Consider the following 24,198-nt stretch of genomic DNA (forward strand, 5'->3'; position numbering starts at 1 on the left):
TTCTGGCCAATAGAATTTGGAATTTCTCAGTCAAGCCCTTAAGAGGGGACTGTGCTCCCCTTTCCCTTTGGCTGGCTAAAAGGGAACGTAATGGGGAATACCTTGGGCTATGGACATGAAAGAATCACCCTGAGGATGGCACAGTGGAGAACTGAGCGCCTGACTTGTTGTGGCCATGTAGAACAGAACCTCAGTTTGAGCTGGGCTTTAACACAATAGAGAAAATAGCCTCTGTTTGGTTTAAGTCACTTATCTATATGTTCACTAATGTCACCCAATGTCCAGCCACCCTCCCTGTTCTTCCCAACCTCCACCTTCAGACCTTTCTGCAGTGATTCAAATAACTATCCTTCTTGTCGTCCATGTCCTGCTAACAATGAGTATCAAGTAGGGAATATATCCTCCATTGAAGTCACTTCGTGTCAAACCCAAGGTATGGGCAGCCATATATTAAGAAGTCAGTTGACAAGCCATTAAGAATTTTGTAGTTTTTTTTTATTATTTTACTATTAAAATTTTTAAATCTTTAAATCGGTTAATCTTCAAGTAAAGACTAATCGTATATTCATCTTTATACATTATATACATTTGAGAAATAAATAGAGTTTTAAGTAGCATTAAAAAAAAGACTCATATATACAAATAAGGCTTCAAGCCAAATGTATAAATACACAACCCACTGAGGATTCGGTCCCCAACTCTCCCCTTCCTGGAAACAGAAGTCAGAAGTAACCGGGACACAAGGCCAATAATACAAGTTTCACTTTGGCTAGAAAGCAGTTGCAGAAGTACACAGTGGATGGGGAGCACACTCTGAATTAAGGCTTTACTGGTTATGTCTTCAGAAGTTTGGCATCCAACAGTGACACAACTTTGGCACAGTGCAAATTTAAACAGTGTCCTTTAAAAAAAAAAAAAATCTAAGTACAAAGAAAATTGCTGTCCCACCTCCACCTGATAGCACACCTCCTCCCAAATAATTCTCACCCATAAAAAACCCAACCTCTTGGCACAGGTTTCTCCTGGTTATATATTAATAAAAGAGTTTGGGGTTTTATGGATGGCTCCGGAAGGATTCCATGTTTGTCACATCTGGGGCATATTGGCAGGAATTGGCTATAGAGAGCTCCATGAAGTTTCGGAGATGAGTGAACCATGAACTTTGCCTCCAGGAAATCTGGATCCTTGGCCCAGCTCCACCACCAGCTTGGTATGTAATCCCAGGCATGTAGCTGAATCTTAGTAAGCCCTGATTTTATAAAATAAGGTTAATAATAGCTGCCTGCTCACCTTGCTCCAGGTGACGCACATGCAAATGGTTTGAACAGTATAAAAGGGTTGCTCATCTATCATGTTTCTTCATTCAAATCAAGATCCAGAACTGAAGGCTTTTCCAAGCTCAATAGCATAAATGCATTGGTGTGAAAGCAAGATATTTCAAGAAGGAAAGCACTGTGTTAACTCTTAGCTCTGCTGACAGGGGATACTTTCTATAACATAGGGTTGGTTCATTTTTGACTTTTTGCTGTCCTGGGAATCTAACCCAGGGCCTTGTATGTGCTAGGCAAGCACTCGACATGCATCCTCAGCCCCAGGTTTCTGAATAAACAGTATGTAGAGCATATGTAACATCTAATAGATCCCAACCCTGTCTAGCAATTGGCCATGTGGTCCCTGTGTGTATGATAAACAGCTAGTGATTGAATTGTCACTCTTGGAGGAAATGGCACCTGTTAACTAAAAAGAAATAGAAAGGAACCACTTAAAGCCTCAGTCCCCAACTCTTACAGCTTGTAGCCCACCCCATTCCCCTCCTGTCTTTTACCACATGGAATCCCATGGGTCACTAAACTGGAAGGGATTCTAGTAAACACTAACCCCATGAGCTTCCAAAGAGAAAGGCTGAGTAACATGTCTACTGCCACGAGCTAATTGAATGCCCAATAAGCACTTGTTCAATCAAGAGATGAACCATGGAAACAGGAGAGAGCGGATGATGTGTGCTTCAGAGGGTGAGCAAGGAGCTGGACGGAAGCTCTAAGATACAACCACTATTGACCAGTGCAGCCCGTGGGAACTCCCACAGCAGGGCCTCAGCCCCAGGCGAGATCTAAGGTGCCCTCTTTGGGCCAGTGAGGTAAGAGGACTGCCATCCTGACATGAGTCAGCTCTGGAGGAAAAGACCTCTCACTAAGTCCCAAGTCAGGCCAAGCACAGCCACTGCCCAGCCAGCCTTCTGGGGTCAGGCAAAGCCTGGGTTCACCCAGCCACTGGGAGATTGCTGGGTGTGCTCGAGGGCCCCGGGAATTCTGCTGCTCCCACACAGGTCTGGCCTTGGCTCCCAGGGACATCAATGGAGGTTTGGAGTTAGACTTCATCTAGAGCGGCAACTGGTGCTTCAGCAGAGCAGTCTCCTCATGCAGCAAGTGGCAACCCTCACAGGCAACAGAGGTGGGCCCAGGGGCTCCAAGGTCAAGTCCAAGAGGAGTCCTTCACTGGGTGGGTCCTCCGCAGTAACTTTGCTCCATGTGCACGGACGGCTGGACGGCGGGGTTGGTTTACGCGTGCGGGCAACACGTCCAGGCACCCTTAGACCAGCTCCATGGTTGGACTGAAAAGAATCATGCAAGTCCAGCGTTCGTTAGCTCGCTCACCAGCACCTGGCAGCCCTGGACAGGGCTGTGCTCCGACCCCACTTCTGACACCCTGGGCAACTATTTTGCTCAATTTCCTTTCTGAGGAGCAGACAAGATCCTGACGGCTTCTTTCTCCTTCCTGCCCCCAAAGCTACAGCTTCACTCTGAGAAATACCCGAGGGGAGCCTCTCTGGGACCTTAGTTGCGTATATCACAATCCATGCGTTCACATGTTTAGCACAGCAGGTGAACCCAAGCCCACACAGATAGGAGAACTATCAAAGCGCCCTCTTTGCCTCTGTCTAGAAACATAAGAAACTGTAATAAGGCAACAAAGAGGCAAGGCGGAGTCAAAGGCCCCAATTCTAGTTTCAGCTACAGGAATGTGAACCACTCCGAACCTCTGTCTTTTAATCAGTGAGCAGGTGTGTGATGTCCATGTCAAGAGGAAGAATACTGACAGTGTTGCATATGTCTAGGGATTCCACAACTTCCTAGTGTCCATTTATTCCTTGAGATCCTCCTGCTTCCTGTTCCTTGCAGGGGAGGGGAAAGGGCAACTTATTTTCTAAAAGGAGTTTAGGTAAAAGGGTAAGGCAGGTCATGGCAATTTTAACCTTTAGAAGTTCTGGAGCAGAGAAGAATAACATATTTTAACCCTCATCATAAGAATAGTAGTCTTCCCGGGTGTGGCGTGTGGCCAATGAACCAGGCTGTTCAGGGGATCCATGAAGTTAATATATGAGGAAGCATTTTGAAAGGTATAAATTTGAACATAAAAAGAATTGAAATCATAATTATAATGGAAAATCATATGAGCCCTCACTAGATGGAGTCCCTTAATTAGAGAGGCAGTCATTAGACCCCACACATCCTGTGATCACTGAGCCTGAGGTCCTGTTGATGCTCCTAAACTGGAGACAGAGCAGCTGGAGATGCAGCCCAGCCTTCAGGACTGGCAGACAGTTAATCACAGGGGACCCCCCAAGTATGCTTGATAATTAGTATCCAGACCAAGATGAGGTGATTCGTCTGAGCAGATAGAACCTTCACGCTCAAGAGCACAAACTTTAGAGGAGAAGGACCTGCTCCAAGTCCTCCTTGTGCCATCACTGGCTGGGGGAGCTTAGGAGAGTGACTTCATCTCCCTGAGCCTCGGTCTCCTCATCTGCACCCAGGGATAGCAACACCTGCCTTTTGGGGTTGATGATAAAAGCAAATGATTGTGTGAGTCTCTGGATGCTGAGTGAGCATGTGCTAAGTGCTCAATGTAGGCATGAACACATGGTCTCCCCTCGTCCTCAGCAAGCATTTAGGCTCAGAAGGCATGTGGCTGGTTTCCCTGGAGAAGTCCACTGCCTCACACCTTGACCTGGGCCTTCCTCAGCCTGAAATTATCCTGGGATTCCAGGATAGCACAGTGGGACACTGAAGCCAAACAAGCTGTCCACTGACTCAGCTCCACACACGAGCATTCCTGATTCTCAGAGGGGTGAATCAGGCCCACTAATATCTACCCACACCAGACTGGGTTCCAGAAAACCTAAAAAGCGAAATATGCTTTGTACTTCTCCTCTCCCTCCCAGGCTTCTCCCACTCCAACCTGATTCCAGAAGAAGCTCTGAAGACTGGGTCTTCCCATAGCCCTGGTCACTACGGAGGAGATTTCCATCTAAAATGAGGGGCATGGACACCAACCCCAGGGAATTCACAACTGAAAAAGCCTGATCCCAACAGGGCCACAGGCAATGAGCATCTTCAAGGGGAGGCAGACCAAGAGGCAGAGGGACCTTCGCACCCTCTGACAACCTTTGTTTTTCACTGATTTATCATCTACGTCCTTCCAGCAGGAGGTTGGCTTCATAAGGAAGGGGTTCTTGTTGGTTTGCTCATTCATGGCCCAAGTGCCCCGGCCCATGCCCAGCAGGTACAGGTGATCAGAACACAGAGAGAGTCCTGGTTACCTGGTTTCATTTTTCATTCTCCAGCCATCCCGACACTTGTGAAACCAGAGCTCTTGGCCAGGGGATATGCTGGTGTTCTCAGGGTCTTCGGTGCAAAATGTCAGCCTAAAAAATAAAATAATAATAATAATAGAAAAAAGAAACCACTGACATGGCCAAAGCTCTACGGGGATGCAGACCATACCCTCGGGATTCCAGGCAATTGGAGGCGGGAAAGGGAAGTTTTCATCATGCCGTGCCAATGCCAGAGCTTCAGAACAGCCATGGCCACGGCGACTGCTGGACTCCAAACTGTGTCTTAGTTTGAAGGCTTCTAGGATCCAGCTTCAAACCTCTCCCCTACCTACCCCAAACCCTGCCTGCCATCAAGGCCATTGCCTCTTGGAAGCCCCATGAACCTCATCCTCTCTGGACCTCTCAACTTAGTAAAAAGGCATATTCTATCTAGATGTTGTTTTTACAATTGTCATTACTTCTTATGATGGGCAGTTAAAAGGATTGTGTCGTTTTATTTTACAGTATTCTACACTGCCTGAAACTGCTGTTGGTTCCTATATCTACAGTCAACTTCTCCACTAGACTGTGAACTCCTTGAATGGAAGAATTCCAGGTGCCTCTAAGACAGCGCTCCATAAATACACATTGGCAAGCATAACCGGAACCCAGCGGCAAGTCAAAGTGTACAATTCAGCAAATAGGCAGCCAAGATCACAAGAAATGGCCAGGGGCCTCGTAACCATTTCATGATAACCTAAGGCTATCCATGTAGCCTCCCTGGTGTTTGACCAGCAAGACTGCATAATCAAAAATGTGTGAGGAACTTGACCCTGCTGCTGAGGCAGGACAAGAATCACATTTAGAAGGGTTTAAAAACTTTTCCCAGGAATCCCTAAGGATGGCTTGCATCACTCACAGTCTGGAAATGCAAATGAATACCTTAGGGAACCGATGAGAATGGCAAGAATGTCCCACCAAAATGGGGGTGAGAAGGAAGGAAAAGGAGAACTATTACTATGTGGCTAAGATGGATAACTCCTTCAACCACTTTGGACAGAGGATAATAACAGCTGATTATATTGGAGGCTGCATATATGAGAACTCAGCAATTCTATTTTTTAGTAAGCTGGCCACAAAGAAGCCCCACACAGAGGTGCAAAGAAAATGCACCCCAAGACATTCATCTCAGCACTATTTGTAATTACAAAAAAAAAAAAAAAAGGTAAAAGTTTAAGTATTCGGTGTTTGTACAATGATGACTTATAAGAATTAAATCTCAATGTATTGGGTTAATTTCATAGACAAAGTTTCAATGAAAAAAGCAACTTGTAGAGCTGGGATATAGCTCAGTGGCAGAGCATTTGCCTAGCCATATATTGTTTAAGGATATAAACAAAAATACTAATGGCATAAAAATATGAAATAAGGAAACACTACCATTAGTTAATGTTGAAACATTGTTTATATTGGTTTGAAAGAAGGGGAGGAATGAGACCAGGAAAGAGCACAATGGGACTTCAACTGTATCTATAATGTCTTACTTTCAAAACCTTCTATCTGAAACCAATAAGGAAAACTGCTTACATTTGTTAAGTCTCAATGGGGATTTAATGGGTGATTATTATATGTGAAATAGTTTGTAAAAGTAATCATCTTGCTGCTACCACACCCACAGGCATAGGCTGTACTTAGAAGAGCCTAGAGAAGTTTAAAAAAAAAAAAAAAAAAGACACAGTATTATCTAGTTCACTAGCTTGGTACTAACAGTCTCCCCCATCTGAGCCCCCAGACCAGACGTTCCCAGAGGAAGGATCCAAAGCTCCAATTCAGCCCATCTGCTGCTATGCTGGGATGCAGGTGGATGGACGCAAAGAAGACGTGGGAAGAATTGAAATGAAGAAAATGCCAGGAGAGGGACCGAGAGGGTGGAACTGCTCCCCCCCACCCTGAGGCTGGCAGTGACCACTGCAGAGGTTGGGGGGAAGGACGTGGTGAAGAAAACCCTCCTCTCTTGACAAAGGTCTCCCAGGCTCTGCTGGCTTTGAGCCCTCTTCCACTTCTGTTTAGATAGAAGCCTGCTCAGAGAGTTGGGGCACAGTATCAGAAGTTGACATATAAAGGTCTGGGTCTTTCATGCAAGGCTCAGGGTTCCAAGAAGTGGAGAAGTGCCAGCTGGCATGGCACAGAGGATTCTTTGTTCCTTGAAGGTTGAACTCTCGCCCTACATCCCCCACTCAGACCCTCTGGAGAAGAGAGAGCATCATGCTCTGAAAACAAGGTGCTGTGGGAAACCAGGTCCTCTCACACCGACCTCCTCGGTGGGACATGCTGTTCAGTTAGCCCTGCAGTGAACAGATCGACAAGGCAGCACCCCTGAAGACCCCTGCCCAGAGGAACCCTCCTTCCTCCAGGCTGACACTGGGCTTGGAAAACAGAAAAAGAGCTGAATTCCAGCCCCTCTTTCCTAGTCCTCCCAGCCAAGAGCCTGTGATCAGAGCATAAGATCCGAGCCTTCTGCTCACCACTGACATGGGGCAGAAGAAGGAGCAGGAGAACTTACTTCCGCTGGGTCTCCCCAGACTTGACTCGGATGCGCCGGATATGCAGCTCCCACTTGGTGTTGCTGGGTTGAGACAGGTAGCTGCGGAGCTCCTTCCACAGGTTGTACCAGGACTGTGACGTCCCCTCCCAGGTGAGTTTGATCTTCAAGAGGTCACCCAAGTCCTCCTCAGTGTAGACCAGAAAAGTATTGGTGGCATTCAGCCCGATCTGCTCCACTCTACAAAGTGAGAGAGAAGCTTGTCTCACTCCCTGACACCTGAAAAACTGCCTCACTGTGCCAGGTGACACAGTGGCAGCACCTCCCCCACAAGGACTGGAGAGAAGTAGAAGTAAAGTCCCTCCCATGGGACCAAGGTGAAAGCTCAGCGGTGTTCCACAGTGACAGAGAAAGAACTTGGTCCACAGCATCTGATTTCTTATTAAAACAATTTCTATGTGTGATGTGTCAAAATGCATTCTACTGTCACTATAACTAATTAGAATAAAATTTTTAAATTAAAAAAAATATATATGAGCATCTCTCTGTTCATGCTACTATTTCCTGGGGAGACGGGACCAAGAAAGCAGCAATGAGAAGGCACAGGAAGTCACATCCCCACACAACACTGTGCTGTTCCTCTCTGCTCATGGGTATCTGTCTCCCTCTCAGCTCCTAGCCCCTTCCTGCTTGTCCCTTTCATTGAACACTCAGTGTGGCTTGCCCTGGCCCCAGCTGTGTGTCAGTGTGTGCATACTAGACCCTGAGCCCTGAGCAGTGAGTTCCTTTGATGATGTTGCAGGACACGTTGTCCCTGTGGGTCCTCAACAAATACGAACAGACGGTCATGTGCCGCTCCCACAGCCGATCATTTAAAAGGTACAGAAATGACGTTCACCAAGTTCCAGATTCCCTAAAGCCTCAGGTGCCAGGCGTTGCCTGAAATGAAACAGCAGTTCTGCCCAGCTGATCCAGCACTTTCTCACGCCCCTGATTCATCATAGGAGGTTCCCTCCCAGAGTGTTCTGAGTCAGGGTTAGTGGAGAGAACACCACAGGGAAAGTGGACTGGGGACGGCTGGATCCAGCCAGCTCCTTCCCCAGGCAATCCAACGTCACTCCTGCACTTGTTCAAAAGCTCCCTTCCCCTCTCCGTGTGAGCCAGCTTGTTCTGTATCCTGAGCCAAAGTTGCAAAAGGAAACTCAGGACTTACATTTCCAAAGGCAGAATCTGAGAGTCTGCATTGGTGCCATAGAGGGTAACATAAAAGGTGGGCTCGATCTCTCCTCTGTTCTTGTAACTGAAGATGTGGATTTTCATCTGGTAATGGTAAACTGTAGAGACAGCAAATCAGAGATGCTGGTGAGCCTTGCTTGTCATCTCAGGTACCCTCACCCACACCAACTCATCCAGCACCCTGGATTTTAGGGATTAACATCTTTTTAGTGCAATCTGGCCTCCAGCCTCCCTTTGGTCTTATTCTGTCCAAAGACATAAGAAGAGGTCACCACTAAGGAAGAGCCCTGAATTTAGGGATTAGGAGATGTTTCGGGGATTTAGGCCTAGATAGCTTCTAACTGTGTGACCCTGGACTAAGGATTAAGGTATTAACCTCTCTGAGCCTCATATGCAACTTTCTCATGTGTAGAACAATACCCACAAAACACTATAGTTCTATAGCACTCTATAAAAATCATTTGTAATCCTCCGTTCATCCTAGTTCAGTTTTGTTGCAATCAAATGAGAAATCAAATATGAAATGGCTTTGAAAAGTTTAATGCAAGACAGAAATTTCAGATATTGATATTATGATCATAGTGTTATTCACAGCACAAAAGAACATCTCACCATTAATTTTTGAAGAATAATTTTCTTAGGACATGCCCAATGGGATCTGATTTGCAATAATTTGATATAATTATTATATATGATTATAAATATATTGGCAAACAAAATATTAAGGAGGAAAAAAGCCAAATACAGTGGTGTACACCTATAATCCCAGCAAATGGAAAAGGAACCTTAGAGAATGCCTTTTCATTAGTTTCATGAGAAGGCATAACAGAAGAAAAAGAAGTAAATGGAGCCAGGTGCAGTGGTGCACGCCTGTAATCCCAGGGGCTCAGGAGGCTGAGACAGGAGGATCATGAATTCAAAGCCAGCCTCAGCAAAAGCAAGGCACTAAGCAATTCAGTGAGACCCTGTCTCTAAATAAAATACAAAAAAGAGCTGGAGGTGTGGCTCAGTGGTTAAGTTCCCCGTGTTCAATCCCTGGTACCAAAAAAAAAAAAAAAAAAGAGAGAGAGAGAGAAAGAGAGAGAGAAAGACTAAGGGCCACTTTGGGGCCGGAAGGTTACCTCTGAAGGGCATGCCTGCCCGTGTTTTTAGGTACATTTTGCTGTTCCTCTTGTTTCGCATTTTCTTAACATTATAACCAATGCTATTGCAACGATTTTTCCGGCAGCTGAGACAGATCCCCTTTTTGAAGCGGTTGGAGTCTGTACACTGGAAAGCGAAGCTCGGCTTGTCCTGATTCACGAGGGAATCCACAAAGAGGTGTACCGCTCGCTCGTGCTCACATTTCATCACCTCCGTGATGGCTGGGGGGAAAAGACAGACCATGCAGGACAGGCCACTTCTCCATGGTGACCCACTCCATCTATAATCACTATATACTCTCTCAGTGAGAGCTATGTTTATTATGTTTATTAGTCTTTTCATTTGTGTAATTCTTTTTTTAATTAATTAATTAAGTTTTTATTCCAATTTGTTATATGTTCATTTGTGTAATTCTTAATACGGGCCCAGTGATGCGCTCGGCTCCTATGAAGATATAAAAGTATTGACGACTGTTCTGAACTCCTAATCATTCACTCCCTTGGTAAGAATACAGCACCAATAAGACAGAGAGAAATAGACAGTTCATATAATAAGTGCTAAATACAGTGATGCAGACCAGCTGAGGAAAGGGAGTTACTAAATGCTACCAGAGTTGTATGGTCACAAAACTGAGGAAGGGCATCAAATGCTACACATCATCTAGTCCAGGGATCAGCAAAATATGGCTGGCCAGCTGGCTGGTCTTGTAATTAAAGTTTTATTGGAGCATAACCCCATTTGTTGGTGTATGTATTATTTGATTTTAGTCAAAAGGTGAAGAAGCAATGGTGTATGTATTCTCTATGGCTGTTTCTGTGCTACCACCAGAGTGGATTAGTTGAAACAGAAACTGTATGGCCTACAAGGCTACAAATAGTTACTAGTCAACCTTTAAGAAAATGCCCACACCATTCAACTACAGATTATAATTCAAAGGCCCATATGCAGAACATAGTGGTGTACACCTGTAATCTCAGCAGCTCATGAGGCTGAGGCAAGAGAATCAAGAATTTGAGGCCAGCCTCAGCAACTTAGTGAAGCCCTAAACAACTTAGTGAGACCCTGTCTCAAGATAGAAAGGGCTGGGGATGTGGCTCAGTGGTAAAGCATCCCTCCGTTCAGTCCACAGGACCAAAAAAAAAAAAAAAAAAAAAAAAAAAGCCCATAAATGTAAGATAATAATTTGCTCAGGTTCATACAGACAATTGGTTGCAAAGTAAAGAGTATAATTTGAATTTTCTGGTCTATAATATCATTGTTCTTTGCAACCAGAGGCTGAAGTCAACAAGTAATTGGTTGAAATAATTCCTGTAATCTTAAGAAAAATCTGGCAATGCTACCTCAGCCCCTTTATCACTGGCACCACTAATTTAAGAAATGTCATCATCCCAAAGCTGGGACAGAGGCTTTCAGCCACTCAGGGCTACTTAGACATTAACCACATTGGGAGCATGGAACAGCCTTAAGACCAAGTGAGAGAGTGGGACCTCCAAAGCACAATGTCTCAGAGTGCAGACAGCCAAGTGGAGTCAAGACTTGGGAAATGCTGCCAGCGTCCAGGGCAATGAGAGTATGGGAATCCCAAAGAGAGATGGGTCACTGGGCCACACAGCAGTTTCAGCAGCAAATTGACTTCAGCCCAAGTCTGCTGAAAATAGTTTCAGGCATTCAGAGGATAAATTGTAAGTGAACAAGAAAAACTTCTTGATTTGGCTTCTTTAAAATGTTACCAAAGCTTAAAATATAGTGTAGCCACACTACAGAATATCATACAGCCTAAAAACAATAAGATTAATAAATGTACTTTCTCTGATGTTGCAAAATGTTCATCATATATTACAACAGACCAAAGAAAGTTGCAGAACAAAGTGATTTGGGAAAAATTAGAAGAACATACATAAATTTGCAAAGAAAACAGCCTGAAACAACACACACAAATATCCATGCTGGACACCCTTGAAGAGAAAATATAAGAAGGCATGGGGGGGGTTATATTTTTTGCTTAATGCTATTCTATATTGCTTGATTTTTTCTAATAAATATGTGTGTGTTACTTTTGTCATAAAAAGAAATTAATCAATAACACCTGTGGCCTGGAAACACAAGAAAGCAAATGGATGCTATTAACAGGCACACAGTAGGACTCAAAACCTGAAACACAACACTGGGGCCACTGTGGGAGGAGTGAGAATAATAAAATGACTTGTGTGGGAGCACTGACAGCTCTGGCTGATTTGGAAGGAGTTTGGATAAACTGAGTCAAACACAAAGCAGACGATAAGAAACTCACTTCCATATGCAATTGATCCCAAGACATCATTGAATCCACAGCCCGGTTGAAAGTCACCCCCGTTGGGGTAGATGTCAATGTGGCCCACAGGCATCTGAATCCCAATGCTCAAGCCAAAGGTTCCTGTGTGAGTGTGCAGAACATCCACAAAGTCCGCATCATCAGGGGAGAGCCTCTTGTTGATGTCCACCCCTTCAAACAAGGGCCCAGCAGGATCCAGCCCTGCAGCAGGAGAAGTCAAGAGAGATGACATCAGGTGAACGAGGTCAACAAGGCCTGAGTTTGAGTAGAATTCCACTCTGCAGAAGGAAGGTGCCCTCTGCACCATGAATCCCGACAGGGAAGCAGAGAATGAAATCAGGAACCCGTTTTCATATGCGGTTGACCCAAGACATTGCCATGGAGATTGCATCCTGTGAATGGAGAGCTGACACTGCCTTCTGAAGCCTCCTTGTGACCTGATGCCTTTGCAGAACCAGGAGACTAGCTACAAGGTCCACACGGCCACCAGCTCTGAGGAACCGTGGGTGGTCAGAACAAGAGCACTTCTTGAAAGAACCTGGGCTGCCTCCGTCTCGGCCATTCAGTCCAGTCATCTGCCACTGAGCCTTCCACGGCCCTAATTTCAGCAGAATTTTTACAAAACAACTAAGTGACGACATCCTTCTGGAAGATTCAGTCTCTCTCAAAGGAGCTATTTATATTTGGACTTACTCTTCCCTTTCCTTTAGTTATGAATCAGGCCCAGGGATGGGATGGTAAGAAAGGGGATACCTTCAATACCCCTAAAACACTGAGGATGGAATCCATACACCATGCCTCCAGAATTCCTCTGTTTAGCAGCTACAATGAGAAAACCCTTTGTGTTGAGTCAGCAAGAAGCCCTGCATAGGGCCCTGGTCCTCACATCTGAGAATGCACCAAGAGGACTGGGGAGCTTGTTAAAAATTTGGGGTGTACCATGTAGCTATAAAATTTAAAAAAAAACTCACCCTCTGGAAGAATGGGAAAGTAAATAGTTATCTGTATGTAGATGTATTAGGAAAATAAGTGAGGAAGGAAACTTGTAATAGCAAAAGAATTGACGCCATCGTTTAATTCTTGAATTATGTGAGTGTAAAACCATTCAAAAAAAAAAGAAAGAACTTGCAAAGCATAAAAAGCAGATTTCCAACTCCCTGACTTCTAGAGATTTTAACAGGTAGGTCTGGCACAAAATCCAGAAATGTGGATTGATTTCCCCAGGTGATACCAAAAGCCAGTGGTCTGTAGACCAGTTATTGAAAAACATCTCTGTGCTTCAGTATTATCTATGAAATAGAAGCTGAATGCCTTTATTCATACTGTTCATGTGAGATCTTAAGAGATTAAGTACTTGTCGAAAATAGCCACATTTGCGAAGTACAAGTAATTATGGGAACTGGATTCATCCTTACCAGAAAGGCTCTTTGCCCTACAGACACACAGAGGGGACCTGGAGAATGTTAGGACATGTGAGGTGCAGCAGACAGAAGGCTCTGATCAGTCTAGAACAGTGTTTTGCCCTCTGAGTGATTTTGCCCCCAAGGGGACATTCAATAACATCTGGGGACATTCTGGTTTGTCATAATTGTAAGAAGGAAAACTACTAGCATCTAGTTGGGAAAGGCCAGGGATCAGCTAAACATCCTACAATGCACAAGACAATGCCCCAGACACACCGCAAAGCCCTGGCTAGCCTCACCTGTCAACAGTGTCTTGGCTAGTCTAGAAGCTCCAAGGCCAGGAGGAGATGTGGCCAAGAATTCTGCCCTGAAAGGAGGAGACGGGTAACAGAACCAGATTCATCGGACCCCAGGACAAAGAACCAGGGAGCACATGGGAAGCTGGAGAGTGTCATCTCAGGATAAACAAAATGCAAAGATGTCTAGAGTGAGCAGATGACTTGTAGGACTCACTACTCGTGAGAACTAGTTGAGGCTGAAACTAAAGAACTTCCAGAAGAAGTTTAGATGATCTAATATTTGACCAAGGCAGAAAGGAAGCCCAGGATGTTTAGGGGCTCATCTCTAACCCAGAACCCAAAAGAAAGATAGCTACAAAAGCAGGCTTCTTCCAGGATAGACCACAATGACCCATTTTAGAGACGGGGAAGGACTACAGTACTGACGTTAAGGGGCCTCTTCCTGCTTCTTGCCATGTGCAGTAGTGGGAAAGGGAAAAGAGAGAGAGAGAGAGAGAGAGAGAGAGAGAGAGAGAGAGAGAGAGAACATTCTGCTTTGCAAACCAATATAAGAGAGGTTCTTTGCTTGGTGTGAACAAAGGTCCCCACCAGACAGGCAGTACCATGGAAACCAAGCTGCGCTGCAGGAATGCAGGCAGCTGACAGGGCCCCACAGGCCAGCCAGCAGGCAGGCGGGGCCTTCACCTACCCAGACTGGGCCGGCCTCCAGCCTCCGTGCTTGGAACTGTCTCTGACACACAATTATGGCCCACAGACTTGGGGTGGAGATAGTGATACAATCTACTTTTTAAACTAGTAATGGGAGGAAGAACTTACACCCTGCAAAAAAAAAAAAAAAAAAAGGAAGATAGAGGACCTCACGTCTTCCAATCAGTTGTAGAATCCTCCAAACCAGCAAATGGAAAATAAACACACACACACAGGAAATGCCTGAGGGCTATGCATTCTGGCCTTGCAGGGTTGAGCTGCTGTTCTTCAACAGCTATCTTATCTCTACCTCCAGAAGAAAGGCAGGATTTCTTCTGCTTAGGTGTGGGTTCTGTAATCTGGCTTTGAATCAGAGTTCTGCTACTCTTAGGGTATTGGGCCTGTTATTTTATCACTGAGTCCCACGGTACCCATCTGTAAAATGTGCAGGGCTGCTATGTAATTTAGAGAGAGCAGGAGGTACCTCACCACTCACCTCTCCAGTAATTATGTTAGAGTACTTGACATCAGGCAGCATCAGTACTTGACATCTGCCTAGAGTCCACCCCGAGTGAACGTTTCATTCATATTTCTTACATTAAGCCCTCTACTAGCTGAGGGGAGAGATGGGGAGACAGCCTCCTCCATGCACAGCAGTGTAAAGCAGTGAGCTAAATACCCTCAGAGGTGCTGCTGGCAGCTTAATAGGGGCTGGAATCATGGGCTCCGCTCAGGACACCCAGCTCCACACAGCACTGATCAGCATTCTGTAGGCTCCCTGGCCAGCCTCAGCGAGAAGCCCTCCCAACAACTGCCACCCAAACAAGCTGGGGAGAGAACTGGAAAGCCCCTCATGATAGTCCCATCTCATTTCATGTTTAAAAGCAGGGAAAGACCAGATCTGCAGTTTGTCCCTGTTGCCAATGACACTCTGGGCCTTGACTCTGAGGGGGCCCGAGTGCTGCAGAGTGAATCCAGAGGGTCTACCCCTAGAACGTATCACCTCTGGTTCAGGTAGAACCCAGAGTGGCCTCAGGTGGAGCCGTTCTGCACCCGCAGTTAATGAGCAGCCAGGAGCGGCCACACTCCCACAGTTCACTTTGGACAGCTCAAGCCCCACCTTCTTAGAAATAAAAAATAAAGCTACCAAGCTATGCTAAATGGAATCACTGGATCTAAATGAATGTCTTTTGATATGATTTATACCTGTGCATATATTAGACTTACACCCAGAGACGGTAATGGAGACAGTCCCATGAAGCCTCACAAATATATTTTTTAAAAAACTACTCTACCAGCTTATTGCCAAAATCTGAAATCCTGTCTTTACTAAATCATTCTTTATCTAAGAGTCCTGTTTTGTTTGGGTTTTCTTTCTTTTCTTTTCTTTTTTTCTTCTTTCTTTCTTCCTCCATGTTTTCCCATTCGTAACACCCACCAGGCGCAGGGCCTGGACTGAGGCCGACATGGGATAGGCTTACTCTGCCTCCCCTTTTTCTATATGGTCAGAGTAAGAACAGAACCTGTGGTAAGCATCAATCAGGAGGGCCTAAATCCTGTTTTAAAATAAAAACACTACAGGGGAAAAAAAATGACCCATCTTTTCTTCTAAGTTACTAGCTGCTATGGTCTGTAACTTGATCCCAAAACACATATATGTTAATGGTATTTGGAAGGAAGGCTTTTGGGAAGTAATTAGGCTTAGATTAGATGAGGACATCGGAGTGGGGTCCCCATGAGGACATTAGTGGTTTTCTAAAAGAGAGAGTCAAGCTACCACAATTGTTCTGTCTGGCTATGGGATGTCCTCCACCATGTTATCATGCAGTAGCAAGGCCCTCCCAGATGCCAGAAGCTAAATAAACTTCTACACTTTAAAAATTACCCAGTCTGGGCTCCTCAGTTACACCAACGAAAAAAAGAGCCTAAAAGGGCATTCTTGGTACTTGCAGGTGAGGGAGAAGCTAGGTACAAATACAGGTAAAAGTAGGTTGAAAGGAGGAGAGAAAGTCAGGGCAACAAATTTACCACTAATTTTAGTGTGAAGGAACTTCTAGGGCCCAAAGATGGAACAGAATCTTTCACACTTTTCACAATCATTAAACGATTCTCACAGGGGAAGTTCGCTGAGACTCAATTTTACAGATAGTAAGCTCAATTTTCAATTGACCAACTGGTATCAATGTCAGAAAAGTCTCTAATTATCAATAGCCTGATGGTTAGCATATTTATTAATAACAGTAACTTGTTTAAAATTACTCATTTTAAACAAGTAACTATTATTAATAAATATGCTAACCAACAGGCTACTGATGGATAAAAGAGAAATCAGAGGCTGAATATAAACTAGAATCTATCATCTCTTCTCTTGAATCCCTGAAGTATCATGGGTGGAGACCTGAAAAGAATACCCAGAAGCCTAAAGGACCGGTCGCCATCCGGCTTCCGCTCCTTAGTTCTCAGCCATTTGCCCCTGGGTAAGTCGCCTCACCTCCGACTGTTAAACTAGACCAGTGGTTTCCAAACTATGTTCCCCAGTGTTCAGAGACCCTGAAGTTCCTCCAGGAAGGCTCACAAAGCAAGGCTAACACCAACCACATATTCCTGCTAGCTTCAATCCGAATATCCCCCTCTATCATCTCATGTATGGGGGCCCTGCACAAGTTCGATTTGTAAAAGGGTTTCTGTGACTGAAAAGAACATCTGGAAAGTTCTAGATTGGGTATTTGCCAAGTTCCAAGGCGAGCCTCATTGGGGAGCACTCTGGTTCAGAACACCCAAGTTAGAGAGTGGCAGAGGGAGCTCAGGGGTCACAGATGGTGGTGGAAGCAGGGCTTACCTGTGATTCTGCCCACTGTTCCTTTCACAAAGTTGCCAGCGTACCCAGCCACATGGGCTCCGAGGCTATAGCCAATCAAGTGAACATTTCTTAGAGAAAAATCATCCTTCTCCTGCAGGAAGTCACCAAAGAGTGTGAGATGAAGAATGTGATCCTGAGCCCCCAGTTCCGCCCACCATTCAACAAGTCCTTCAGGATGGAGGAGGGGCCATGGGCACAGAGACTCCCCAGGGCATCAGTGGCATTGCTGAACATGCAACACACATGACTCACAGCCAAGGACGGGGAGGTCACAAGGCCTTGGTGGCACTTCAAATGCCGAAGGGGCAGAGCAGAGGATGTGACTATAGGCTCCATATCTGACCCTTCCCCTAAATGTTCCCTACATGTTTTCTATTCTATTTGGCAGTATGAGGGGGCAGAGGGAGAGAACAGGATGGATGAAGGTCAAAGCCGCCATACTCATTAGAAACTGACATGCCAGCCACAGCCTGCAGCGGATTGCTCTCGGCCTGCCCTCATAAGGCCTTGACCTCCACCCTGGGCCCAGGAGCTGCGGGCATCCTCACCGCAAGCCCACTGTGAAGTCAGAGTTGTAACATGGTTCCCTTCCAGAGCACTCAACTGTGAGGGAGTGAGGAGACAGGGAACTGACCCCATGGCTCAGGGACCCAACTCTCTCAAACAGTTGTGGCAGAGCAGAGTTGGACTGCTCAAGAATCTTGCCCAGAATTCTGCTAGAGTTCCAGAAAAACCAGGCTGGAATTGCCCAGATCCTATGTACCCCTGTCTCTCCTGCCCTGGTTAAGTCCACTGGTCTCAAGCAAATCATTAACCTATAAAAAGTAAACACAGGACCTCAGGATCTGTTTTCCAGACTAAATATTTTTAATGAGGTATTAGGCGGCATTTGTTTGAACAAACCTCCTTCCCACCCTAAGCACCGCCATGCTTCAGAGGCAAGAGCAGACTTCAAAAGTTATTTGAAATTACAAACCTGACTGGCTCCTGGCCATTCCCAATAAACCAACAGTATCAGCTTCTAAGATCAGCAAGTAACTAGCCATAAGGCAAATTTTCTTACAACAAATAAAGTCACAGGAAAAATCTAGAGATCTATCAATAATTAAAAGGCTCTCTGAAAGTTCAGGCTTTCAAATATTTCAAATAATACTGAATTCAGCAAAAATTTTAATCTCTATTTTTTTATTGCTTTGTTTTTATTTTATTTTTTTATTTTTGGTATAGTTTGTTGTTTGTTTTGTATCGGGGATTACATTGAAGGGCACTTTACCACTGAGCTACAGTTCCAGCCCTTTTTATTTTATTTTATTTTTTTTTTATCTCGAGACAGGGTCTCATTAAGTTGCCCAGGCCGGCCTCAAATGTGCAATACTCCCGCCTCAGCCTCCCTTGTAGGTGGGATTACAGGCATGTGACACCCTGCCTGGCTAATCCCAATGCATTTGATCAGAATCTGGAAATTCATGGTAAAGTATGGCCTGTATTTCCTAAGGCCATTCAGATTTAAGATCCTGCTGGGGAGAGGTAATGACTGCTTTCGTTCTTTCACTCCCGGTTACCTGCAGCCAGTCGAGCATCCTTGCCACACTGTGACCCACCATCCTTGTGTTATTGACAGCATCTCTGTAAAGCTGGTGAGCCAGGGGCAGCCAGTCAACTACCACTACATTGGCGTCTTTCTCTCTCATCTGCAGGGCTGACACGAGTTTGTACAGCCAGTTTGCAAGCATGCCACTCGTCTGCAAAGAAAATGGGGAACTTATTTTTATATATTCTTCTCCTGGGCTTCAAAACTCCCAACGAATACAGCATTCCATTGCTGACCCTCTCCCCATACGATTTTAGAGCCTTCACACTTACTGCTTAGGAACTAAACATCTGCACATGAGCACAGCCAATCAGAGGCAGAATTGCTACATGGGTGTTTTCTTTCATTGATCTTTACATCCCCAGATTTTCCTATCAAAACTTTCATAGGTGGTGTCCTATGTAGCTGCCTCCCACTGTAGGTTGGTAGTGTTACAAGCATGAAGTCCCTGTCACACAGGCAAGTGGCCTGCTCCATCCTTCAAAGACAGCCCGGAAGGGTTGCCTTGGAGAATTAGCTACTCCCTTAGAGATGCAGGGAGATGCTGCCTCCTAGGCAAACACGGAGTTAACAAATGACCCCTTCCCACAACCTATCTCTGCCATCTCTTTTGACCCCAAAGTAGTGAAAATCCATCCCTGGAATTCCAAATTAGAATCCAGAACACATTTTCCCACAGAAACCAAGTTATAAATGGTGACTGAACCCTATCTACAAGTACATTATCAAATAAATAGATTTTCTGTGCCTAGCCTGGGAACCCAAACACGATTTACAATCTTGCTTCTATGGGAAACGGCTGTTCCAAGTTCCAAACACATTATAAAAGAACTTTCTGGAATGCACTCCATTTGTAAGTCACAGGCAGTTTGTATTTGCATTTTGACAGGAAAGACTTAAAAAGGTTCAAACACATGATTTCAATCGGAGGCTGCAGGATGAGGACAGACGGACAAGCCTTTAATCAACCCTTTCCTCACATTAGGTAGGTAGACACCAACCCTTCCTGCCCTTGACCCCATCGCAACTGTTGGTGTTCGACCTAAACACCCAGAAAGAATGTTAACAGATATGAATTTCTTATCATTAAGTGGAAGAATGTCCCCTCGCAATTAGCCCAGGCAGAAACCTGCTCACTTAATAGTGCCATTTTCCTATAGACTGTCATTGCATGAATGAATAAATCCTTCGCTGGCCAAGGGCTTCTGAAGCTGAGCGTCAAAGCCCTTTTTTGTTGAGGTTTGTCATGGGCCTTTCAATGGGAATTGCTCAGCTAGGGCACATAAAGAGCCCCAGTGCCTTTAAGCGGGCCCATCTCTCTGCAAATACAAGGGCGCCATGCCAAAGGCAGCCAGCCAGCCAGGCCAGCTGGCCCTCACAGACTCTGAGCTAGTCAAGTTGCTTCAGTTCAGCTCAGCCCTAGCTGAGCAGGACGGCCCCCTCCAGGCAGTGGTTGACCAATGTAATTAAGTGCAATTAGAGGGTCCTTCAGAGCCAGTGGAGCTGGGCTGCTGCCCTCAGGAGACCCACTTTCTGAAAGCCTGTTGTGTGCCAGCACTAAATACTGCCCTGCTGGAGTCCACATGGCCCCCTCAGCAAAGTGCCCATTACATTCTTCACAGCTGTCTGAAATACAAGCAGCCCACAAGGAAAGAGGGGGAGAGGGTTTAGAATCGGGAAGGACCAGTATTCTTTTTAATTGACCAAAACAAAAGGAACCAAATCTGTGTAAAACCACAGAGCTCCCTCCTCAGGCTCACCGTCCATCCATGAATGATGAAAAAGGTTTTGGCTGTCACGTCGAAGCCACAGTCTTCTAAAGACTGGTTGTGGCCCGGGGAAAGATAGCATCCTTCATGCTCTGGGTCCTTAGAGGTGCGAAGGTTAAAACTCACAGACGGTTTGGACACAGCTTGGACCTTCCTGGACTCGTGAAGTTCACCTGGGGAGAAAGAGTAGCATAGATGCTTCTGGTGGCTTGGGTAGTGAGAGAGCTAGGGTCTGATTCTAATTCCATCTTGAGCAAATTACTGAAGCCATTTGGGTTTCACCCTTCAAGAGAATTGTGTAGATAAAGGGACCTCTCATCTATATGCAATCAGTATTAATTAGTCACTGTCATTAATGACTTTGCTCTGAATAAATGGGTGCTTCTGCTTTTCTCTCTTCTTGCCTACTGAAATAACTTCTTCTTTCCCTCAAGTTCTACTTTTAAAGCATGAATCCTCAATTCTTTTCCTGAAATGCTTAGGTCCAGTTAAGGTTCAGAACTCAGAAATTTGCGTATTTTAGGAAAGCATTATAGAACATATACCATTTACTATATAACACTACCAGTGGGGTCTGGGGAATCCCTCATGAATCAAAGACACTGATATTTCTGCAGAAAAATATAGGAGTGCTCACATTTAATGGCAGAAATAAACATTATAAGTAGCCTTCTGCCTTCTCAGGTCAGGCTTTGCTGCCAAAGGAGTTCAGATCAGGTAAGGCTAGGTTTTGCTGACAAACAAGTTCCCAACAAATTTTCCCATTTTGAGAGATATTGGATTTTGCAATTAGAGTTCAGAGGCTATTGACCAGTGGTGGTACAGTGGGCTTTTCCCTGTGTTCCCAATTCTATTCCAGCACTTACTTCAAAGACCTCATGCATCCTCAGAGCCCTGTGCAGTACCAACAGGCATCAGGCATTCAGCTTGTTGGTTATATAAAGGATTGAAGCTGCACCCCTCCAGCTGCACTGCTTGCACACAGTGCCCCATAGGCAATGGCCCTGCTCCACAAAGTTCAGCCTGCTCCACTGATGGTCCCTGTATAGGTAGTCACTGTCACCCCAACACTATTCCCAATGATCATTAATGGACCCCCACCAGCACTCTTTCAGTCATCCTGGTAAGCATCACTTGCTAACTACTTAGGAGATCAAACTCTCCTGTCATCTACAATCGGGGAAATACTAAATGACCACCCAGGAGCTTGATTTATTGTAGAATTAAGAAGCAAAAGACGCTGAGCATGGTAGCATATGCCTCTAATACCAGCTACTTGGGAGACTGAGGCAGAAGGATCACAAGTTCAAACCCAGCCTTGACAGCTTAGCAAAACTCCATCTCAAAATAAAATGAAAAAGGCTGGGGATGTAGCTCAGTGGTAGAGCACTCCCTTAACATGTACATGGCCCTGTGTTTAAACCCAGTTACCCACCCACCCCCAAAATAAAAAGAAGGAAGCAAAAGAAATTATGGAAAAACATATTATAGTTGAAGGGGTGGTGGGTGTTAAATTGGGGCAAAGGAACAGAAGGTGGAAAGAAATATACCAGATGAAAAGGGGATAATGTTCTGTAAAATATAGCACATGAGCAGAACCCAGGCTATCGTGAAAGTCATGAACAAAAGCTCCAACTGGCAGAAATTTGAACCCTGGACATAGTTTGACAGCTCCCCAACTTCCACCTGGATAGCCACTCACACAGAGAACAGATGGGAAGCCTAGAAGAAAAGAGGTCTACTGTCCCCTGAGACAGACTCACAGATAAGCACATGAGTGGATAAAATAAAGTTCACCTTGGTTTCCGGCTCGATCTGTGACCCCACAATACTCTATCTTCATTCCTGCTACTTTGGGCCAGGGTCACTTCAGTCCGTGGGACTTTATGACTGTTCTTCACCCTGGTGTCCTTGTGGCTCATTCTCTCACCTCCTTCAGCTCCTTTGCTCAAGGATCAATCAAGTTCTGGGTAACACCTTCCCTGAGCACAAATTAAAATCTCACCACCTTCCACCAGCAGCACTCTATAACGTCCCCTCTACTTTCTTTTCTTCCATAACCCTAAGCACCATATATATATTTTCATAAATGCACCATCTGTTTTCCCACCAATGACATGGAAGCTCCACTAGGACAGGGACTATAATCCTGTACTCTTTTTTGCTGTCAACTCTGCTCCTGAAAGAGTTCTTGGCACTAAGCAGGAAAGCAACAAATAGATTTCGAATGAATGGCATGGCCTCCAAATCATCAAAAGTCAGAATATAGGACCTGGAAGGAACTTCAGCGTTTCTCAGGAGACAAACTAGAGAGGGTCATGCTTCTAGTTAGCACTAGAGTTGGAAACCTGTTAGGCAAAGCAAACCTCCCCCATTCATTTCCATTAACAGCCCCATGCACATATAAGCCAACTCGGACCTCTGCAGACAAGTGGATGAAATGATGGGGCTGGGTTTGGGGATTTCCCAGCCTTTCTCTACTTAACTAAATGATAGTACTGGCTCCAAGTGACCCTACCCTCACTCCACCAGGCAGACTGCCTCCAATGGAACAGACTTCCATACAGAACTCAAAAGGAAGAAAAGCTAGAGTCTAGGAGAAGGCCCGGGAAGAGTGGGGAAAGAAAGAACTTTGGGGAGGAAGAGGCTGACAATCTGGAGGAGCTAGGACGCCAGGCAGCCTCTCAACCCAAGCCACCCACTAGATGCTCCCTGCAAGCACTAATCAAACCAAAGCCAGCTCCTCTGCCACCTTCACTTTCAAAACCCTGGGCCAAGGTTTAAAGGAGGAGCGCTGGAAGGCAGAGCTCTTTCCAACAACTTTTTTGCCTCTCAACCCTCCAGCTTCAAAGACAGGAAAAGGTTTTAGATCTGCCCACAGGCAATCGGGTGGCTGGACAGCACCGATTAAGGGACTCATACAGTGGAAGCAGGAGGGATGAGATAGGGCAAGACAGACAACACCCTGCCGGCCTGTTGCCTCCTCTTGACCTGCCAGGAGATGCCCTCATTAGAAGCGCTGAAGGACAAGTGGCTCCAGGTTGATGGGGAAGATGGACAGCGCTGTGGGGAAGCAAGGAGGATTTCGGAGGAACAAGGAGGAACCAAAGAAGGGCCGGCAAGACAGAGAGGACCCAGCACAGAAAAGAAGTGGGGCGTGGGTAATAAACATAGATGCACGTTACCTTCCAGCCGTCCCTCGGGACCAAAGGGTGTGGGGCTTCCCGCCGCAAAGCAACAATAGGCGCTCCAGAAGCAGAGTAAAGGAACCGAGTTCTTCATCCTTCCCTGCCACGCCCCCTCCCCTGAAACAGGGATTTCAAACAAAACACCACCACCTCCCGAGTCAGTAAGACCAAAAGTGGGCACCCTTCTCTCAGTCAGATTGATGGGCCAGAGAGAGCTGGAGGAGAAGGTGGAAATTGAAAACCTGGCTGCCCCGACGGCGGGCGGTGGGAAGGAAGGGCGAGGAGGGGCTTGCGGCAGAAGCCGACCTGCGCTCGCTCGGAGCTGTCGGGAAGCCGGGCTCGCCACTGTCACACCGAGAGCTCCTAGCGAGGTAGTTTTTTAAAGTATTGAAGTCATCTGACCCATCGCCAGATGGTTATTTGCATAATTTATTCCCAAATCTGGGCTCTGATTGGTCACGCCTTCGGTGACGCCCAAACCGAGACTCCCCAAAGTTTGAATGAAAGCGCCCGCACACCCACCGCGTGGACACTGGCACAAGTGGCCTTGCTTCCGCGGCCGCTCCGCAGGCTGC

At 45.7% G+C, this 24,198-nt stretch overlaps 1 protein-coding gene and 1 non-coding gene across 3 annotated transcripts; both read right to left on the reverse strand.

Moving 5' to 3' along the window:
- Window positions 1–473: 473 nt before the first annotated feature.
- Lipg (lipase G, endothelial type) lies at window positions 474–23,990 on the reverse strand. Of its 2 annotated transcripts, none has more exons than XM_005323073.5 (10): window positions 23,621–23,990; window positions 20,427–20,608; window positions 18,638–18,817; window positions 17,055–17,166; window positions 11,806–12,027; window positions 9,494–9,736; window positions 8,350–8,470; window positions 7,158–7,376; window positions 4,601–4,705; window positions 474–2,611 (listed from the first exon to the last, which is right to left on the reverse strand). In XM_005323073.5, the coding sequence occupies exons 1-10, from the start codon at window positions 23,715–23,717 to the stop codon at window positions 2,590–2,592; spliced, it is 1,503 nt and encodes a 500-aa protein (XP_005323130.1). In that variant the 5' UTR covers window positions 23,718–23,990; the 3' UTR covers window positions 474–2,589. The 2 variants fall into 2 exon arrangements, with proteins under 2 accessions (XP_005323130.1, XP_040129166.1); XM_040273232.2 differs by lacking the exon at window positions 23,621–23,990 and adding an exon at window positions 22,233–22,382.
- Window positions 15,627–15,764, reverse strand: LOC120886728 (small nucleolar RNA SNORA51). The gene has a single exon (XR_005729823.1). It is a non-coding gene; the product is annotated as a small nucleolar RNA SNORA51 (small nucleolar RNA).
- Window positions 23,991–24,198: the final 208 nt, after the last annotated feature.

The sequence above is a fragment of the Ictidomys tridecemlineatus genome, chromosome 13 (assembly GCF_052094955.1).
Source record: "Ictidomys tridecemlineatus isolate mIctTri1 chromosome 13, mIctTri1.hap1, whole genome shotgun sequence".
In the NCBI taxonomy this organism is placed as follows: Eukaryota; Metazoa; Chordata; class Mammalia; order Rodentia; family Sciuridae; genus Ictidomys; species Ictidomys tridecemlineatus.

Coding starts and splice junctions, on each gene's coding strand:
- Lipg (XM_005323073.5), bottom strand. CDS start 23,717: ATGAAGAACTCGGTTCCTTTACTCTGCTTCTGGAGCGCCTATTGTTGC. Junction 17,167..18,637: donor GGATGCTCGACTGGCTGCAG/GTAACCGGGAGT, acceptor GACTTCCTGCAG/GAGAAGGATGATTTTTCTCT. Junction 8,471..9,493: donor GGCAGGCATGCCCTTCAGAG/GTAACCTTCCGG, acceptor CTGTCTCTACAG/TTTACCATTACCAGATGAAA.